Source organism: Denticeps clupeoides, chromosome 13 (assembly GCF_900700375.1).
Source record: "Denticeps clupeoides chromosome 13, fDenClu1.1, whole genome shotgun sequence".
In the NCBI taxonomy this organism is placed as follows: Eukaryota; Metazoa; Chordata; class Actinopteri; order Clupeiformes; family Denticipitidae; genus Denticeps; species Denticeps clupeoides.
The window spans coordinates 17,876,540-17,893,109 of NC_041719.1; the positions used below are offsets into that span (position 1 = coordinate 17,876,540).

A 16,570-nucleotide genomic window follows, 5' to 3' on the forward strand; every position below is an offset into this window, starting at 1 on the left:
GCCTGGTTGAAATGGCCATTGTTTCTTTTAACAACTGTATTAATATTGCAAGGACTCATACATGCCGCTTGCTGTACAAAGTTTTGCTTTTATGCAACGTTTTTTTTTTTTTAACATTAACATTGTTCATTTATTTTGAAAAAGTTTATTTCAAAGTAAGCACCCTGCAGAACGTGAAAATAAGCTTGCAACCAACAATGAACGGACTGACCAAGCATGGAGTTTGGAAGCGTGCGTTTCTTGGCCCGTGGCAGAAGTGGCCAGATGTTTGGGTAGTGTTAGCATGTCTGGTGTAACGCCGAGCCCCTCAGGTATTCTCCCCGGCTCCTCCACTTGGCAGATGGCAGGGGCGACTTGCCACATGCACCGTTTTACATTATACATATTCTGCTCACTATTTGCATAGCCAGTGCTTCCCAAAGCCAGAGTGAGAAAGGAGAACCCAGCGGTAGGACACGAGCGGCGTATCACCTGGGACCTGGGGAGTGTGTGTCTGCAGTGTCACAATCGCTTGTCCTCAAACCCGATATGCAAAACAGCTGTATGCCAAACATATTCATTGGTGAGTTTCCCTTTCACTGCATCCCTCTCATTGTGCCATTCCTCGTGTTCCTGCCAGGTTTGGAATCTATGCCACTTCTGAATTGTTAACATTTAAAAGCGTGCCAACAGCGCAGGATTCGCGCATTTCGCTCCCTGTACCACCCATTGTACTATGCTAACTTACATCCCAAAATAGCTAGAGGATTTGCAGTATTTATCTTTTCTCCTCTGTAATATTTTCATTAAATATCAAAGGACAATTTTTAGACCTGGTAGAATCAGAAACCCCCAGGTTTATATCACGGGAGAAAAGGTTTATGAAGCTCATTGTTTCTTCTGACACCATTTGAAAATCTTTTCTTGTCCTTTCTGAGAACCAAGCAAGACGACATGGCACTGAAGCGCACACACACACACACACACACACACACACACACAAATAACACCGGAGGGATTGATTGCCCACTATTTAATTCTGCACTGAAGGATTTGATTCAGGGCTCCCAGTGCCTGGAAAAAAAAAGAGAGAGAGAGAGAGAGAGAGAGACCGTCAGTCCTTCTATCACGAGAGCCACACACATTCAGCCCTCCTGCCCAACCCCATCCCCCCACTGCCCTCTCCTGTGTGGCTCCCCATGGCAGGAGCAGCGGAGTGAGGGCTTCCTATGGGCCTGAAGGGCACTTTTCAGCCTGGCCAAACACACGCGGGCCCTGCTGCTTGGCTGCGCACCATGGGTCACCGGCTTACATTAGGAGCACCCAGCAAAACCCAGTCATGCGCCGCTCCCCAACATACCTGAAGGAAAAAAAATAAAGAAATGAAGGAAGGAAATAAGAACTCTGCGGTACAAAAATGAAACGAATTTGGGAAAGGAAAGAGACGCTACCTGGACTGTTCTGTACCCTGCAAGTTACATGGCGGCAAATCATCTTCAATGAAAGGACATTTAAACAGGCGACTGCGCATTTGTCACCAGGAACGCCTCTTGCCAAGTAATAACTGCATTAACCACGTAATAACTTTAATATACGAAGGAGAAAGTCGATTGTTTTGATTAGGGTCCATATAACTGCACGGGATAAATCTATTTCTTGGCAAAGGCCGTAGGAAATTAAATGGAGTCCTGGGGAGAAAATGGAGGTCTTCCTCTGGTCAGAGGGGACGAGGGAGCAGACCTCCGGCGTCGCTCGCAATTACTTATTTCCAGTTCGGGTTCGATCCGTCACCTGCTGCCTGCAGTGCCCTGCACGGTGGACCCGAGTCCCGCTCCCGCCGTCCCCGCCGCCTTGATTGACGTTTCACGAGAAGCTCCTCGAGGGGGGCGGGGCCAAGCGCGGCCCGTTCCCAATCATGTGCCGGTGGGCGGGGCCTGCGCCCCACAGTCTCGCTATGCGCCGCCAGTTCTGCGCGTAACAAAAGCAGGAGGATGAAACAAGTAGAAATAAGCTGCGCGTAAGGCTCGGAAAAATAAAAAAAAAATTTAAAAAAAAGAAGAGAGAGAGAGAAAGAAATAAAGTGTTCCTCCGCCGCTGCACTGCCTACCGGGTGGAAGGGGTGCCGCGCAGGGGGAGACCGCGGCCGGCACAGCGCGGGAGAGGCGCAGCGCTTCAGATCGCGTTACACGCTTCGCCCGAAAAGCGGCAGGGAGGGACGGCGAGGCTGAAGGGGCTTTTTTTCCCCCCCCGCTCCTCTCCCCGCTCTCCAGCGCACGGCAGCGGCCGACGGGCGGCTTTTGGGATTGCCGAGCGAGCCGCGTCCCCGCAGCACCCAGGCGGACGGGATGGACGAGCAGCCGCGGCTCATGCACTCTCACGCCGGCGTGGGCATGACGGGCCACCCCGGCCTGCCCCAGCACATGCAGGAAGGCGCCGGCGGAGCCGACGGGGACGGCAGGAAGCAGGACATCGGAGACATTTTACAGCAAATCATGACCATCACTGACCAAAGTCTGGACGAGGCGCAGGCCAGGTGAGGCGGCTTCGCGTCCAGGCATTATTCTTCCCGTCGCCGCCGTGGTTTAAAGCGACATCTTCCACCACAACATGTGCACAACATTTCACGAGCGTCAAGAATAATAATAATCATTTTTTTAAAAATCATTTTCTAATTTACTAGTTTTGTTGCTACTGCGCAATGGTGTCGACTTTGTTATTATCCGGACCAGAGCAATTACAATTATACGGAATTTTTATTACGGCAGCAGCACCTGCGCGATTTATTTCCTGCGTTATTATCGATCGGCATTCTGTCACCTGACGCTGAAATGAGGGGACGGTGTGTAATAACACACACCCCTCTCAGCAACGCACGACACACACACACACGCTCTCACACACTCTCCTCCCGCTCCTCTTCACCTGGCGAGAGCCCAGAACACGGAGGATCGGAAGCGGCTCGAAAAGCGGAGCTGACGCGGAAAAAAGCTCCGACAAACGTGCGGGGAAAAGTTAGACTTTTTAACGTCGCACCCCAACTGGCGAAGCCGCCAACAGATAAAAAAAGTTCATTACGTGCGAGAACGTGGCTAAGCTAAGCTAAAGGGAACACGGCCTCTGTGGGGACAGTGGAAATTAAAACGCGATTAAAAGAGATTAAGCAAACGCATTCACCGATTTGTAGCATAAGAAATATTGTTATTTTAAAACGTTGCTCCCTTTTATTAATGTAAAAAAAGTAGTGAAAAACCCAAAACGTGTAACTGCTCATACAGGAATATTAATATTATTATACTTTTTAAATCATTACATTTTTATTCTAGGAAACACGCGTTGAATTGTCACAGAATGAAACCAGCTCTCTTCAACGTCTTGTGCGAAATTAAAGAGAAAACAGGTAAAGTCTGATATACTTTCTTTCACATTTAAAACCATTCCACCTCCTGTTAGAAGTCAGGGAATTACTTTTTTTTTTTTTAAATCTCCTGAAATATTCTCTTCTAATTTCATAATGACATTCACGTATTTCTTGATGCAAAAGAAAACCCTTTTTATATCGCTTCTTACAAACAGATGCATGCAAAGTGCTGAATATATAAACTGATGTATTTCTGTACACACCAGGAATTTTAGATGCAGCATGGAATTTTTTTTTTTTTTGTTGAAATGAAATGCCTCCAGTTTATTTGAAATGCAGTGTTGTTACACGTTGCACGCTGTGAAGAGTGTTGCAGATTTTCTTGACATTTGCCCTTTGAATTATTTTAAATATTTCTTTATTTATTTTGCATTAATTGCAAGCGAATAAGAAAAAGATTAGTTGATGAGAATCCTGGCGGCGTTTTTGCGTGTCGCAGCGAGCCTTTACCCATCACACGGCCACGACACGCCAGGACATGGCAAGTCTGGATCAACTGCGTCCCGAGCTGTAAAATGCGCGCTGCAGGATTTTGGGTGTTGGTTGGAAGAGGGGCGATGGGGCGCGGCGAACTAAATTACCTGGCGCCGCGTCCGCTTTTCCCCTGTGTGCGCGCGGCCTGTCAGATCCGGCGAGCGCGTCTCATTTACTTCACTTGCGTCTCCCGTGCGTGTTGTGGGAGTGAGTGTCACGGAAATAATTGCACTAAGAGCAGAGACGCGGCGACATTACGAGGCGGAAGGCACAAGTCATCCCTCCCAAGTCCCTTTGACATTTGGGAAAATTGGCAGCGAGAGAAGTCGGAGCGGCTATGAAGTGACAGCTTGTATATTCCGCCGTTTATTTTCACCCCTCAGACCTTTGAAGGGACGGCGGCCATGTATTCAGACGGCGCTGCGCCGCCACGGCGGCGGCCTGTTCTGCACCCGCCGGCGCGTGGAAGTAAACCGAGCAAGTCCCGGCCGGAGAGGACGCTCCAGCGATGGTGGGGGGTCTTCAGGGGCCTGCTGGGTTTCTCTTTCTGCTGCTGTTTGGCTGGGGGGGGGGTCCTACTCCACGTTGGTTCCCAGGGTTCATCCAGAGTTCGAATCGGCACGAAGCGCAACGTGACACGGACCTCCTCCTGGCCGCTGGCCCCTGCCCTTTACCACAGATCGAAAATCAACAGATAAAAAAAAGATTTATATATCAAAAACGGAATCTTCCGGAATCTTTCTGCCTTTATTCCCATTTGAGGCGTGGCGCGCAGAAGGAGGCCGAGGGTTCCTCGGCGCAGGGGCAGGAGGTTTGTTTGTTTGGTCGTCACCGTGGTGCGCGCTGGCGGTTTGGCTTGGCGTCCACCGGCAGAGCGGGAACGAAAGCGAGTTTTTTGGGGGGGAATCCCTGACTCCCACCCCCCCCACCCCCCGGAACGCCAGCGCTCCACCCGTTCTTCGGACGCCGAGGCCGTGTGCCTTCTGTTGTCGAGCCACTCGTTGCTGTCACCAACGCTTGGCTCGAAGTGAATCTTAGCGAGTCGGGTCTCAGCTTTGCTCTGTCGAGTGATGGGGTGGAAATATTCGCCAGTTGCGGGTATAAAAATACGGTAAACAGTGTCGTGTTGAAAGTATTGAAATGTTGGGTTCAGAAAACGTGGTTCGCGGCTATCCGTGTTTTTTTTTTCCCCCCTTTGGAGCGTGCAGCGAGCTCGGCTCGTTTTTCTCCACGACTCCCTTCTGCGGAGAGGGCCGGGGTGAGGGGAGTGTTTTCTGCCACGCGCACCGCAACCATGCTCTGGAATCTCGGTGGGACCCTCGTCGTGGAGTTCTTCTGTGGGAGTCTGTCATGCCCCTCAGCATTATGCATTATTTCCTTTCAATTCAGTGAAATGTCCTGAACTGTTCGATATGTTACTAATAATTCCTTGTTATTATGCAAGTCTCCAGATCATTTTTTAATGTGTAAAAGTAATAACGTGAATGCATTTCATGGTTTTGAGAAATGAAGAAGGGTGGAAAAGTACTGAGAGGCTGCGCCACCGCTTCACCTTTTTAACTGACTGGCCTTCTGTAATAAATTATTGAGAGGCCGTGCACTAGCAGTTCTTCCTGCCGCCATTTGGACTTGTCTTCATAATTTCGCTGTGTATAAAGGAACATTGATCTCTCATAGAGTTAATATTGTGAATTAAGTCATTTTTGTCAAAATCCTTTAAAATGCGCATATATATATATATATATATTTTTTTTTTTAGCTATTTCCTTTGAATGAATGAAACCTGAGGGTTAGCATGCATGATTAATATTAAATAGTGTCATTTTCCTCATTAAACCTAAAATGATAAAAACGAGTGGTCCCTTTTAATAGGTGTTGATGAATGGTTGTGGGTCGGGCGTGGCTGCCATCGATGTGTGTGTGTGTCAGGGGGATGGGGTCTCAGAATCCCCCTGCCTGTCTCTGGGGTGGATGACAGCACATGCAGGATGGAGCACGGGCACTAGGCAAGACTTGACCGTTGACCTCTGACCCCTGACCCCCCCCCTGTGTATTTATACGTGACTGTGCAGAAGCTGTGCTGGTCTCCCACTCGGAGAGAAGCAGAAGTTGGAAATGTGTTCACAGTGGGCTCAGTTTTTCTGACTCTTTGCTTCATTCCTCAAATATTTTCCCTCTCATCCTGGCAAAAGGAATGTTGCCTTGTCTTTCCAGTGTGTGTGTGTGTGTGTGTGTGTGTGAGAGAGAGTGCAATGTTGGTGATAATCACATTTTGCAATTGAATTTTGCTTCTAGGAATAATTTGAAGAATATTTCCATCGGTGACTGTCAGTTTATTCTAATATTATTCTCATAAGTGCTTAGCTTTTGATTGTGGATTCACCAGACAGGTCGCAGCCATATTTCAACCCTCCGATGGCCTTGTTCGAAACATTCCTGCTAAATGCACGGTGACACGGTGGCTTTATATGAGGAGTGTGACAAAAGGGCGTAAGAAAGGTCATGTTGGTTGGGAAAACAATGAGTGTGTCTTGTCAGTGCCTCTCCAGTTCCTGGAACGCCCACCCCGAGTCATGTTGTTCGACGTTCTGGCACTGAGTGACTTTCCAAAAATACTCCAAACAATGCAGTACAGTCGGGTCACACAGGCACTGCGCCACGCCACCAACTGCGATTATTATTTTTATTGCAAAGCACTAAAGTGACACAACACACATGAAAGGAGAAAACGCAAGAAGCAGATTCCTGTCTTTGGATTCCTTGTGTCACAGAATTGGGGCGTACAAGTCTCAAAGGAGCCGGAACGCTTGGATCTCGGAGCACTTAAGAATGGTGTCATGGCACCCAATTGCCTAATGTAACCGCCTGTTCTGTGACACCACCTTGAACCCCTGCTCTGAACAGCAGAGGAAGAAGAAAGCGGGTGCTTGCTTACTTGCAGTTGTCATATTAAAGGCTTTTCTAATATTTGTAATGGTTCCCTCAGCGTGGGGCCAGTGCCGAATGTGTTCGTAATTAACCGCCAATGTGATTTTTGTACAATTGTGTACATTTTTATAATTTTTTTTTATATATATATTTTCGTTCAGCGACACAGCATAAATAGAAATTCGTCAGCATTTTTCCCATCTCTCATTTCAAGCTCCGTCTCGTAAATAAATATCTGGCGAGGTTGAAGCGGGGTTGATTTGGTCACTGTAAACACTTGGCAATCGTATAAATCTAAATCTTCCCAACTGGCCGGTTTGTATTATTATTCCCTCCCTCGTGTAGTTTTCCAGCGGCGTGTGTTTGAACAGGGTAAGGTTTCGGGCCCGGGGGGGACGGCCCATTTATAAACGGGACTGGAGGAGTGATGTAATGTTGTTTTTTGAAGGGTGAAAATTGGGTGAGAGGAGGGCAGCGGCGTAATATTTGACGTGAGTGAAATGAGCCAGAGATCTGATTACACAGAAGGCCTTTCACTGTGACGCCGCGGCCGTCCGCCGGGATGCCACCACACCTGTCTGGTTTATTGCCGCGGACGCCGGTAGCTACACGGCCGAGAGTCGCCACCATTTCTAACCACCATCCTACTGCTTCAGCTTGAAAAAAAAGATGGGATTGAAACATGGGGGAATGTGCTGAGCCACGTCGCTATTTTAAGGGCTTCTGTGGAGTGTGGAGCACGAGCCCTCACAACAAAGACCTTGCGGCTCAACAGACCTGTGTTCGCGGTGATACTAATAAACTCTGGTACTAATATGCTAAGCATTTGTCTTCCCTTCACCCCTCTTCTGTGCTGATGCAGCAGCCTTTTGGAAAAAGAGGGGGGGGGGGGCGAGAACGCCAGAATGGGAGGTGTACTGTCGAAAAGCCGGCCCGTGCAGCTGTTTCCCCAAATCTCGCCGCTTAATCATTCTCCGAGCGGAAACACTAAAGTCACATTCTGTATATAACAGAACAGCAGGAACAAAACAGGAAAAAAAAGCGGACTGTGTGCTATTTTGGTTTAGCTTTATCAGGCTTTCGCTATTTCAGGTCCCCCCCCCGGTGTACACTGGGTGCAGTTAGGAAGCCGCATAAGCGCTGTCAACGAGATGGATGCAGTGACTGACACAATGCATTTAGTGTTTTGGTTATCGCTGGCTTACACCCAGAGCACAATTAAGTTACCTTATAAATTATGCAAATTGTCAGTGGCCTAATTGAGACATGTTAATCATATTAAGGAGCTTAATTACAGAAATTGAACTGTGGTGTTATTTTGTAATTAACAATGACATCGAGTTTATGGTGGAATTGATAGAGCTGTGGATTAAAAACATATATGTTTGGTATGAATGTGACAACAATGGCTTCCTTCATTCTTTAGGCTCCTTACTGTCAATAAAAGTATTCATTCTGGTTCAAAAGTGTCAGATTGCTAGAGGTATAAATCACAAGTTCCATCACAATATGGGCTTATATTGATTCTCTTAGACAGCCTTTTGATGTTGTCCAAAATCAATGCTTGCCATGATGTGATTTCAATTCAGTTCAGTTCATTTCAGGACACGGTGACCAAAAAGATATTGGGCCCTATTTTGGCTGCGCAAATGCAAGCACAATGCTAGTGCATTTTAGGTGTATTCGTGCTATGCATGCACAAAAGAAGGAAACCCAGACAGGAATGCGAATAATAATAATTCAGTCTATAATCTGAAAGACTGATTATCTGCAAATAGACAAAGGAAAGAAAAATAAACTATGTTCTTCCATGTTCTGTCACTGCCTCATCCTCTGTCACTGTTGTGCTTTTTAGGTTTTATAGTAAATGATCGTCCTTGTGTGCATCACATTGTGGTCATTTCTGGGCTACTTTAATACTATCACTGTTTTTGATGTTGTATACAAAACCACTTTGCTCTAACGGAAGATGCATGCTATTTGTGGCACACAGACACCCAGCTACCTTCAGGCAATATTGTATTCCATTATATTTATATTAATACAGACAAGCAAATAACTCATATCATTTCTTCATAACTGTCTTTTTATAGTATTAGTTATATTATTAATATATTATAGTTAACTTTCTTTAGACATTATTATTTATACTCAGCCAAAAGATATTAAAAGGTTAATGCTTTAATTAATTAACATTAATTACTAAGCATATCATACTTTTGCGCAACATAAAGAGAATAGACATGAATAGATATTTCAGAAGTCTTAAGTCTAATTTACATGAACTTTTCTCTTTGCTCCATGTTCCCAAGGAAATTATGAATACGTTGTGCTCAGAAAAGGTTTGTGCCAAAAGTGCATGGGCCTTGCGAAAATAGTCCATCTCTTTCAGTATTTCAGTAACAGTTCTTTAACCTAATCCAGAACCCTTTTGAAAGTGAAATGATTGTCATTGTGATACACTGCAGCACAGCTCACGGTCACACAATGTGTCTGCGTCTAACCAGTCACCTTGGTGAGCAGTGAGTGGTCAGACATGACAGTCACCCGGGGAGCAGTGTGTGGGGATGGTGGCAACCTTCCGATTCCGGGTCCGATTCCTTACCCGCTAGGCCACCACTGCAAAAGAGTCTTTCAAGCCGGAACTGAACCTGCGACCGTTCTACCAGCTGAGATATCAAAGGCATTTTAACACTTAACAAAACAAATGCTGGGTGTGAAACAGGACGTTTGGTGCCTGTAATTTTTAATGTTAACTTTTTTTTTTTTTTTTTTTTTTTAACTTGAGCCAGTGTTTAAGTTTTTTCAAATTGGCTACCATGGTGCTTACATAAATTTAATTAATTTCCCTGAATGTAGTTTGCAGTAAAAATGTTTGGAGCAGTTTTTTTTTCTTAATGAAAAAAAAAAAAGATAAACATAAGAATTCTATTCTTCTTTTTATTATGAATATGACCTCTGTTCATTTTCAGACTACTCTGTTTTAGTGGCCCACCGTGTGCCATGATGAGAATGACTTTAGTGCAGTCATTTGCTCGCTGTGTTATTATCTGTGCCTGCATCTGCTTGTCAGCAGCTTCACAAATTTGCATGTGCGCTGTTCCTTCCTACAGGGCAGGTTTTTTTTTTTTTTTTTTTTTTTTTTATAAATCCCTTTTTGTTTTTTACAGAATCCAGCTCCAGACTGAGCCTCGTCAGTGAATGTAACCAAACAGCAGCGCCGTTGCCATACCCACCCCTTTAGGAATTCATTTGGCTTAATGTGGAGTTGCAAATCTCATTTCCTCTCCACTCCCCGCTGCTCTGCGCAGGCCCCGCCTCCCGGCTCCGAGCGCGCACACTGTACGCCGGCGCTGCCGACACCTTCACGAGAGAGCGGGACCGAGCGAGGCCTCTCCCCGCCTAGTGGAAATGACACAAATTAATATACACTACTTAAACCAGACCAAGATTAATGGGTCCCTTTCGCCGCAGCTTAGTCCCACTGTCAGTTGCCGAAAGCTGGTTGGACAAAATCAACACTAATCAACATTTATTCCCCTTTCGCCCTGGGCCCTTCAGGAGTCTGGCAGGACTACATATAGAACCCCCTGCAATCAACCACCCACCCTTTTCCTTCCAGTCCCCACCCCTCCACACACCTATCCTCAGCCCCCCCCCTCCACCTTCCTGTCCGTCTCGCCACGCTTTTCGCCTCCCATCCAGCGCGCCCATACATCACCCTCCTCCCTTGGCCGAGCGCGACGTGGCGCGGCGCCCCCTCCCATCACACCACATTACAGTCATGATAGATTTTCTCTTTTCATTTGAATCTGATATTTAACGCTTTAAAGTGCTCACTGTGACACTGTACTCTGTGTGTGTGCGCGCGTGTGTGTACATTCACATATAAAACTGATGTATTATTGTGCATGTGTTTAAAAGATGCAAATAATACTTTTTTTTTGGAATACCAATTAAATTGGTGGAGTGACTGTACTGAAATATGCGAGTAGTTCTGTGGTTTCATGAGAAACCTCCCCAGCTGCCAGTCACACTGTTTGTAGAGGTGTTACAGTCAGCACTGAGGCTTAAAACACTTATCAATCCTATTTCTGACTTTTTACTTTGCCTCTTCTCCCTTTTGTCAGCTTGCTTAATTGCTTCATTACTCCTTTAGCAACAGCTGTCAGTGCTCTCAGAGACAGCGTTCTGTTATTTTGTGTCCTTGGCATTTAAAGGGTCTGGCCAATGCCAGCGAAAGAAGAAGAAGATCCAAAAATCCGACTCTCCCGTGTTTTTAATTCGCATTTAAAGAGTGAGGTGTGTGTGTGTGTGCGTTGCCCGTTTCTGCATCTTAGCGGCACTTCTTCTTTGTTTTCTGCTATATCTGGAAGTATGTGTGAAGCCCTGTGTGCTGGTACAGGGCTGGAACTGAAGGGCTCTGGAAAAAAGCACAAGGCAGCGGAGCTGAGCACCTGCCTGCCGGAGCGTAATGACAGCAGCACAGGCTTTGGTGCTCCTGGGTGTGATGCTCACCTCGCACCATGGACACATTGCCTCCCTTTTTTCCTTTTTTGCAAATTTAAAATTTATATAAAACATATATATTATTGTGCATTATCAATAGGGAAATCTTATTTATAAAATACACAGCCACCGAGTTATATATGAAAGAAAGACTTGCTCTGCAGATGACAGTATTTACTTCAAAAAAATTTCAAGCTTTAAAATGCATCTACATGAGAAATGCTCATAGCATCCAGTACAAGGTTGATATAAATTGTCCATATTGTATGTGTGCAATTGATCAGTTAAAAGCCAATAGTTTAAACTCAAATCAGCCTCAGCAAATCATTTGAACCTTCTTCTCTGACAGGCAAAATATCCCAATTTTCCTTGCTCTGTGCAGAACTGCCTATGCAAATTGCTCATAATTAGACATGCTAATATATGGCGGTAGTAAGATGCTGCTTCTCATTATGCCTGTCCGTCTCCCTATTGAGTGGAAATAAAAATGAGCTTGGATGTTAGAGAAATGGTCCTGGGAAAATAGCATTTTAATATGGTTCATCTACTACAACTTGGCATGTTTCACAAGTTTCGCTGGCAGACATTAAGTATATGTATGTAGGAGAGTCCTGAATTAAACCGTTCTTCAATCCCACTCCTTTTGTTTTTTGGACCCTAGTACAAAGTGTGCAGTCAATCGGCCGCCTTTGTGCCGGAGTAAATGCCTCCAGTCCTAATGTGTAATGGCATCATCTCGCCTTTGCCTGATATGAAAACCGGCAACAGCTCAATAAACATCACTGCAGTCTTTCACATTGCTCAGCCCGCTACTTATTGAGATACTGCACTGCACTGGACATGCCATCAAGCCTGTGCAGCATTCGCCCTGATGTCTTTGATGTCTGCGGCTCTTGTCTTGTCTCGTTCGTGTTTATCTGCGTCCCGACTGTGAATTGCAGCACCTTCATGCCTGTGTTGCTGTCCTGTCCACATAGGGAAAAAATTCTGAGAGCAGAATTCAAAAAGACTGTCCTCTGTCTTATCTTAAATTTGATTTAACCATTATACAATGTATAAGTATTATACTTTCCAGTCCTATAAGGGTTTCTTGTAAATGTGTCAATATTGGTTGTTTTAATTTCCTTTCTGCTACTGAGGGGTGTTTGAAAATATCTATTCAGCAATTTATTGTGATATTTCATGTGGTGATATTGTATTGATACAGGGATCGATAAATTGCATTGATAAATTTAGTCACTGGGTGATGCTGGTGAGCACTTTGTTTAGTGAGGTCAGCAGAGATGAGAATCATCATGCAACAACAACCTCCACTCCTGTAGATGGCGCTGTACAGCTGGGTTCTTTGAATTGCTGATTGGCATTTCAGGCATGGTGAAATAACAAAACATACTCATACCGATCACATCGTCTTGTATTTAATGTCTGTTTTTACATTTTCAGTGAACTGTATAATATCGCCGTATGTACTGTATCACAATATATCGGGATTCGATACGTAACACGATGCGGTCTTTGCCAATACACACCCCTATTAATACGAGGTCTCGTAGCCTGTCTATAGTGCTGCAGTGGCTAGAAATGGTGATAGGTGTAAAAAATGCTTTGGTCATTCTGCTCCACCATTTGAGCAGCAGCTCAGACGGTCTGATCTGGAATTACCTGGAGGTTACGTCCCCTTTCTCATGCTTTGAATACCCATAGAATTTCGCACCATCGACCACTATGGCTTGCAGAAGATGCGAAGCATTGCATTTGCTCTGTGATTGGATGTAAAAATAAAAAAATATAAAATAGCACCAATGTTTTTTTTGTTTAAATTTTTTCTGGAAAAACGCAGACATGACTTCCTGTCTGCGCCAAACATTGTGGTTGGTGAATGGTGTTGATGTTATTTTCTCAAATGCCCCTATAGGCCGCTCTCCTCCTAGTCCCGCCTCTCTCCTCCTCATTAGCATTTAAAGCTACAGACAGCGAAACGTTGCGTCCTGGCGAAATCTCATCGTTGGACTGGCTCAAAGGCTGAATTTTGGAAAGAGACTTCAGATACAGGACTATCTGTCCACTAAGATTAAAAAAAGCAAAAAATATTTCTTAATAGGGGACCTTTAATAGGGGACCGCAAATGTTTCACCAAGATATTTTGTACTTGCAGGCAAAGACGCACAAATTAGACAGTTGTGGCCTTCATTACTTCACCAAGACACAGCGGCCCTCATTACAATTCTGCCCATGAGTAATCCTCCCTGCAAGCCAGCCCGCCGACGTCACAGCTTAATGGCGGTGGCGCGGTGAGAGAGCGCTGTCTCAGGTGTCCGTCTTTCGAGCTTAAAATAGAGCCCTCCGGTCTTCTCCCGGCCTGGGTGGGGGAGCGATTCAGCCTCGTGCCCCCCGAAAGGAAACAAATGTTCGGGAGCAGAAGTGCGCCGGGCTCTTGGCCGTTTTCCCGGCGCGGGCACATGGAGGGCCGTGGCCGGGTAGCTTTTAGCGCAGGAGGGGGAAGAGTTGCGGCAGCAGCGGGGGGTCACGGACAGTTTTGGCAATAGAAGGCCCTGCGAAGGAAAAAAATGAAAATGAAAAAGCTAGCCGGAGCTTGTGGGGACCTTAAGACCCCGGTGCTGCCGAGGTTTATAACATTATTCATCTTACTACTCCACCGTGACAGCATATATGGCAGGCAGTGAAAGAAAAAATTGCTTTCAGTGCTGTTTCTGTCAATTTTCTTAAAAAGCAGCAGAAGCCGGGACTACGCTGGGAGCAAAAAAAAAAAAAAAAGCCGCAAAACCGTCACCAACGCAGCCATCGTCTTTACATAGGCAAACGTCGTTATCGCGGAACACGCCACCCGGGTTTTAACCTTACATATGCAGTGGCAGCTGTATCCCCCGTCCCGGTCCCAGTCTTGAAACCGGCTTGGACAGCAGTAGTTCTGCTCAGTTAACTCCTGCCGTTGTTCTATAACCGGGGTCATCATTTCGTTTTGGCAGTGCACCGTCAGCGATGCCGCGCTAATGGGGCCGCTGCTTACCTTTTCCCATGCGAGGATAAAGGGTTTAGCAGAAGGCCGCAGCGACACCTAGACTTCCGCGGTTTGATGGGCCATGTGGATGCCTGGCACGTCTTGTGCGTTTTTCTAGGCTCATGGCAACGCCGACCTCGGCCTAATGAGGGAAAAACATCCAACAGTTTCCTTCCTTCCTTTTCCGAGCCCTGTGCGTACATGTGTCGTGAATTTTTTCCCTTCTATTATTCTATCATATGCAAGTTCTTTTTTTTTTTTTTTTTTTACGGAGTGATTAAGGTGGTCTTCATGATAAACACGTGTGTCTGCAACATTCAGAGCTTCTCATTGGTTAAATGAGAATTTAACCATCTTTGGCCTTTGTGTGGCTCGCAAAGAATTATTATTATTAAACTCACCAGACTCTGCGCAATTATTTAAGGTTCTTTCTTTTTCGGCCAGTATGTGTTGGGCATAATATTGGTCATCTTGGCCCTGTTCTTCGAGAGGCTTCGCGCGTCTGAATCGAATCGAGCACGCCCTCCATCAGTCTAGCACCGCGTCCTCAGGCTGCTGAAACTGGCATGGTATTTTAACAACTGGTGTCCTGAAATAAAGCCAGGACTCATGGGGAATGAGTCGGATGTACAGAGTATAAATGGCACATGCTCTTTAGAGAGGGGAGGGGAGAGAGGCTTGTTCATCGCAAATAGCCTAACCCGGGGAGTGAAAAAAAAAAAAGAACAGCTCAACATATATTGAAATGTGGGCTTTTTCGTGGAGGTTTGTAACCGCGGCCGTTCCCACTGGGGACGTATGTGGTCGAATCTCTGCCGTCTCAAACAGTGCCACTTCATTTGTCCAGGAGCCCACACGGCATTCTTAATGAAAGCGTCAGTTGAGGACGTTGTCATCAGTCGCCACGCGCGAATTTATCAAGCTGCTGCTGTGTTTTGCCGCCCCCCCCTGCTTTGGGCAGATAACTCGATAGCTTAATATTCCGACAACAGAGTGGTGATGAAGAGGGGTTAAGAGTTTGGAGGAGAGCGTAACCTTGATAAAATGCTCGTCTCGATGACTCTGATTTTCTCCATCCATCTTGGGCCGTCATGAAGTATGCAAATGCCTTCAAATGGGAGTAAAATACAGCGCGGTTAAATGGGCCATTTCAGATGTGGCGGAGAGCACGCTGACTTACCCAGTTTCCCAGCGTTCCAACTCTTTCTTTCATTCTTCCTTTCTTGCGTCATCATTCCCTTTTTTATTTTGTCCGTGATCCCAACAGTATTCCATCTCTGCTCTTTTCTCTCTCTCTCTCTCTCTCTCTCTCTCTCCCCCTCCCTCCCCCTTATCCCTGTTCCTCCTCTCCCCGCGCTCGGCACACAAATTAGAGATATACAGCACACTGTCAGAATGGCTGCTCATAAAATATTAACAGCATGTAGAGAACCGCCGTATTCCTCTTCATTTTTAACCATGTCAGCACAAGACATGGCCTGGTTATTTGTGTACATTCATCTGTTTTAATACCAGTCCTCTGGGGCAATTTCCTTCCCCGTCCCTTTATCCCGTCTGGGTGATCAGTGCCGGGGCGCATGACAGGATGAACCCCGGGAGAGTGTTGCAGAGCTCTGGTCTCTCACCAGCTTCTTTTTTTAAATTTTTTATATATATATATACAGGCTGCCAACCGAGCTGCAAATGTATGGGCCACTCTTGGTTTTTCCCTCTTCGCTGGCGAATTTGTTTAATATCGGAAGGTGTCATCTTTAGCTCGGGAGAAAAGGGACCATAAAAACGCCCCTATTCTTTCCGTCCTCCATATTTCACCATTACGGTAATACGCCCGGCACCATTTCATAGATACAAACCCAAATCCTTCAGCGCAGGGCTCCATTTTAAATAGGGTATTTTTTATTGGCCGTTTATATTAAATGACTCTGCTATTTACCTTTTTTATGAGGAGGTGTGGACCAGCCTATTTCAGATAGACGTACACTTAAAGACTTTGCTTGTGGCTGTTAAAATGTCTCCATCGCAACAGCTGGGCTTTTGACGCATTATTATGGTCATAACCTTAATGGCCATGACAGACAAATACAGCAGCCAATTAAAAGATGAGCATGTACGATAGCACGTTCCTCCCAGTACAAACAGGGGGGCGTCCTCTATGGCCTGGTGTCGGCCCGGCCCAGATTTATCTGTCCATGCAGGCATGATTGATTTTATTACGCTTTATCTCCCTGCTTCACGACTCATTT

The 16,570-nt window shown here is 45.8% G+C and overlaps 1 protein-coding gene and 1 long non-coding RNA gene across 4 annotated transcripts in view; one reads left to right on the forward strand and one right to left on the reverse strand.

Annotated features, from left to right (window-relative positions):
• Positions 1 to 1,922: 1,922 nt before the first annotated feature.
• pbx1b (pre-B-cell leukemia homeobox 1b) overlaps positions 1,923 to 16,570 on the forward strand; it is a 52,056-nt gene continuing 37,408 nt past the window's right edge. The window contains exons 1-2 of one of the 3 annotated variants that reach the window (XM_028999986.1): positions 1,923 to 2,512; positions 3,303 to 3,376. In XM_028999986.1, the coding sequence (XP_028855819.1) occupies positions 2,325 to 2,512; positions 3,303 to 3,376 (262 nt within the window). In that variant the 5' untranslated portion in view covers positions 1,923 to 2,324. Of the gene's footprint in view, positions 2,513 to 2,899; positions 2,979 to 3,302; positions 3,377 to 16,570 lie in introns of those variants that run through there. The other 2 variants (XM_028999984.1, XM_028999985.1) reach the window with 2 other exon arrangements.
• Positions 12,925 to 15,637, reverse strand: LOC114801743 (uncharacterized). Its single transcript, XR_003751616.1, has 3 exons — positions 15,508 to 15,637; positions 15,363 to 15,435; positions 12,925 to 13,860 (listed from the first exon to the last, which is right to left on the reverse strand). It is a non-coding gene; the product is annotated as an uncharacterized LOC114801743 (long non-coding RNA).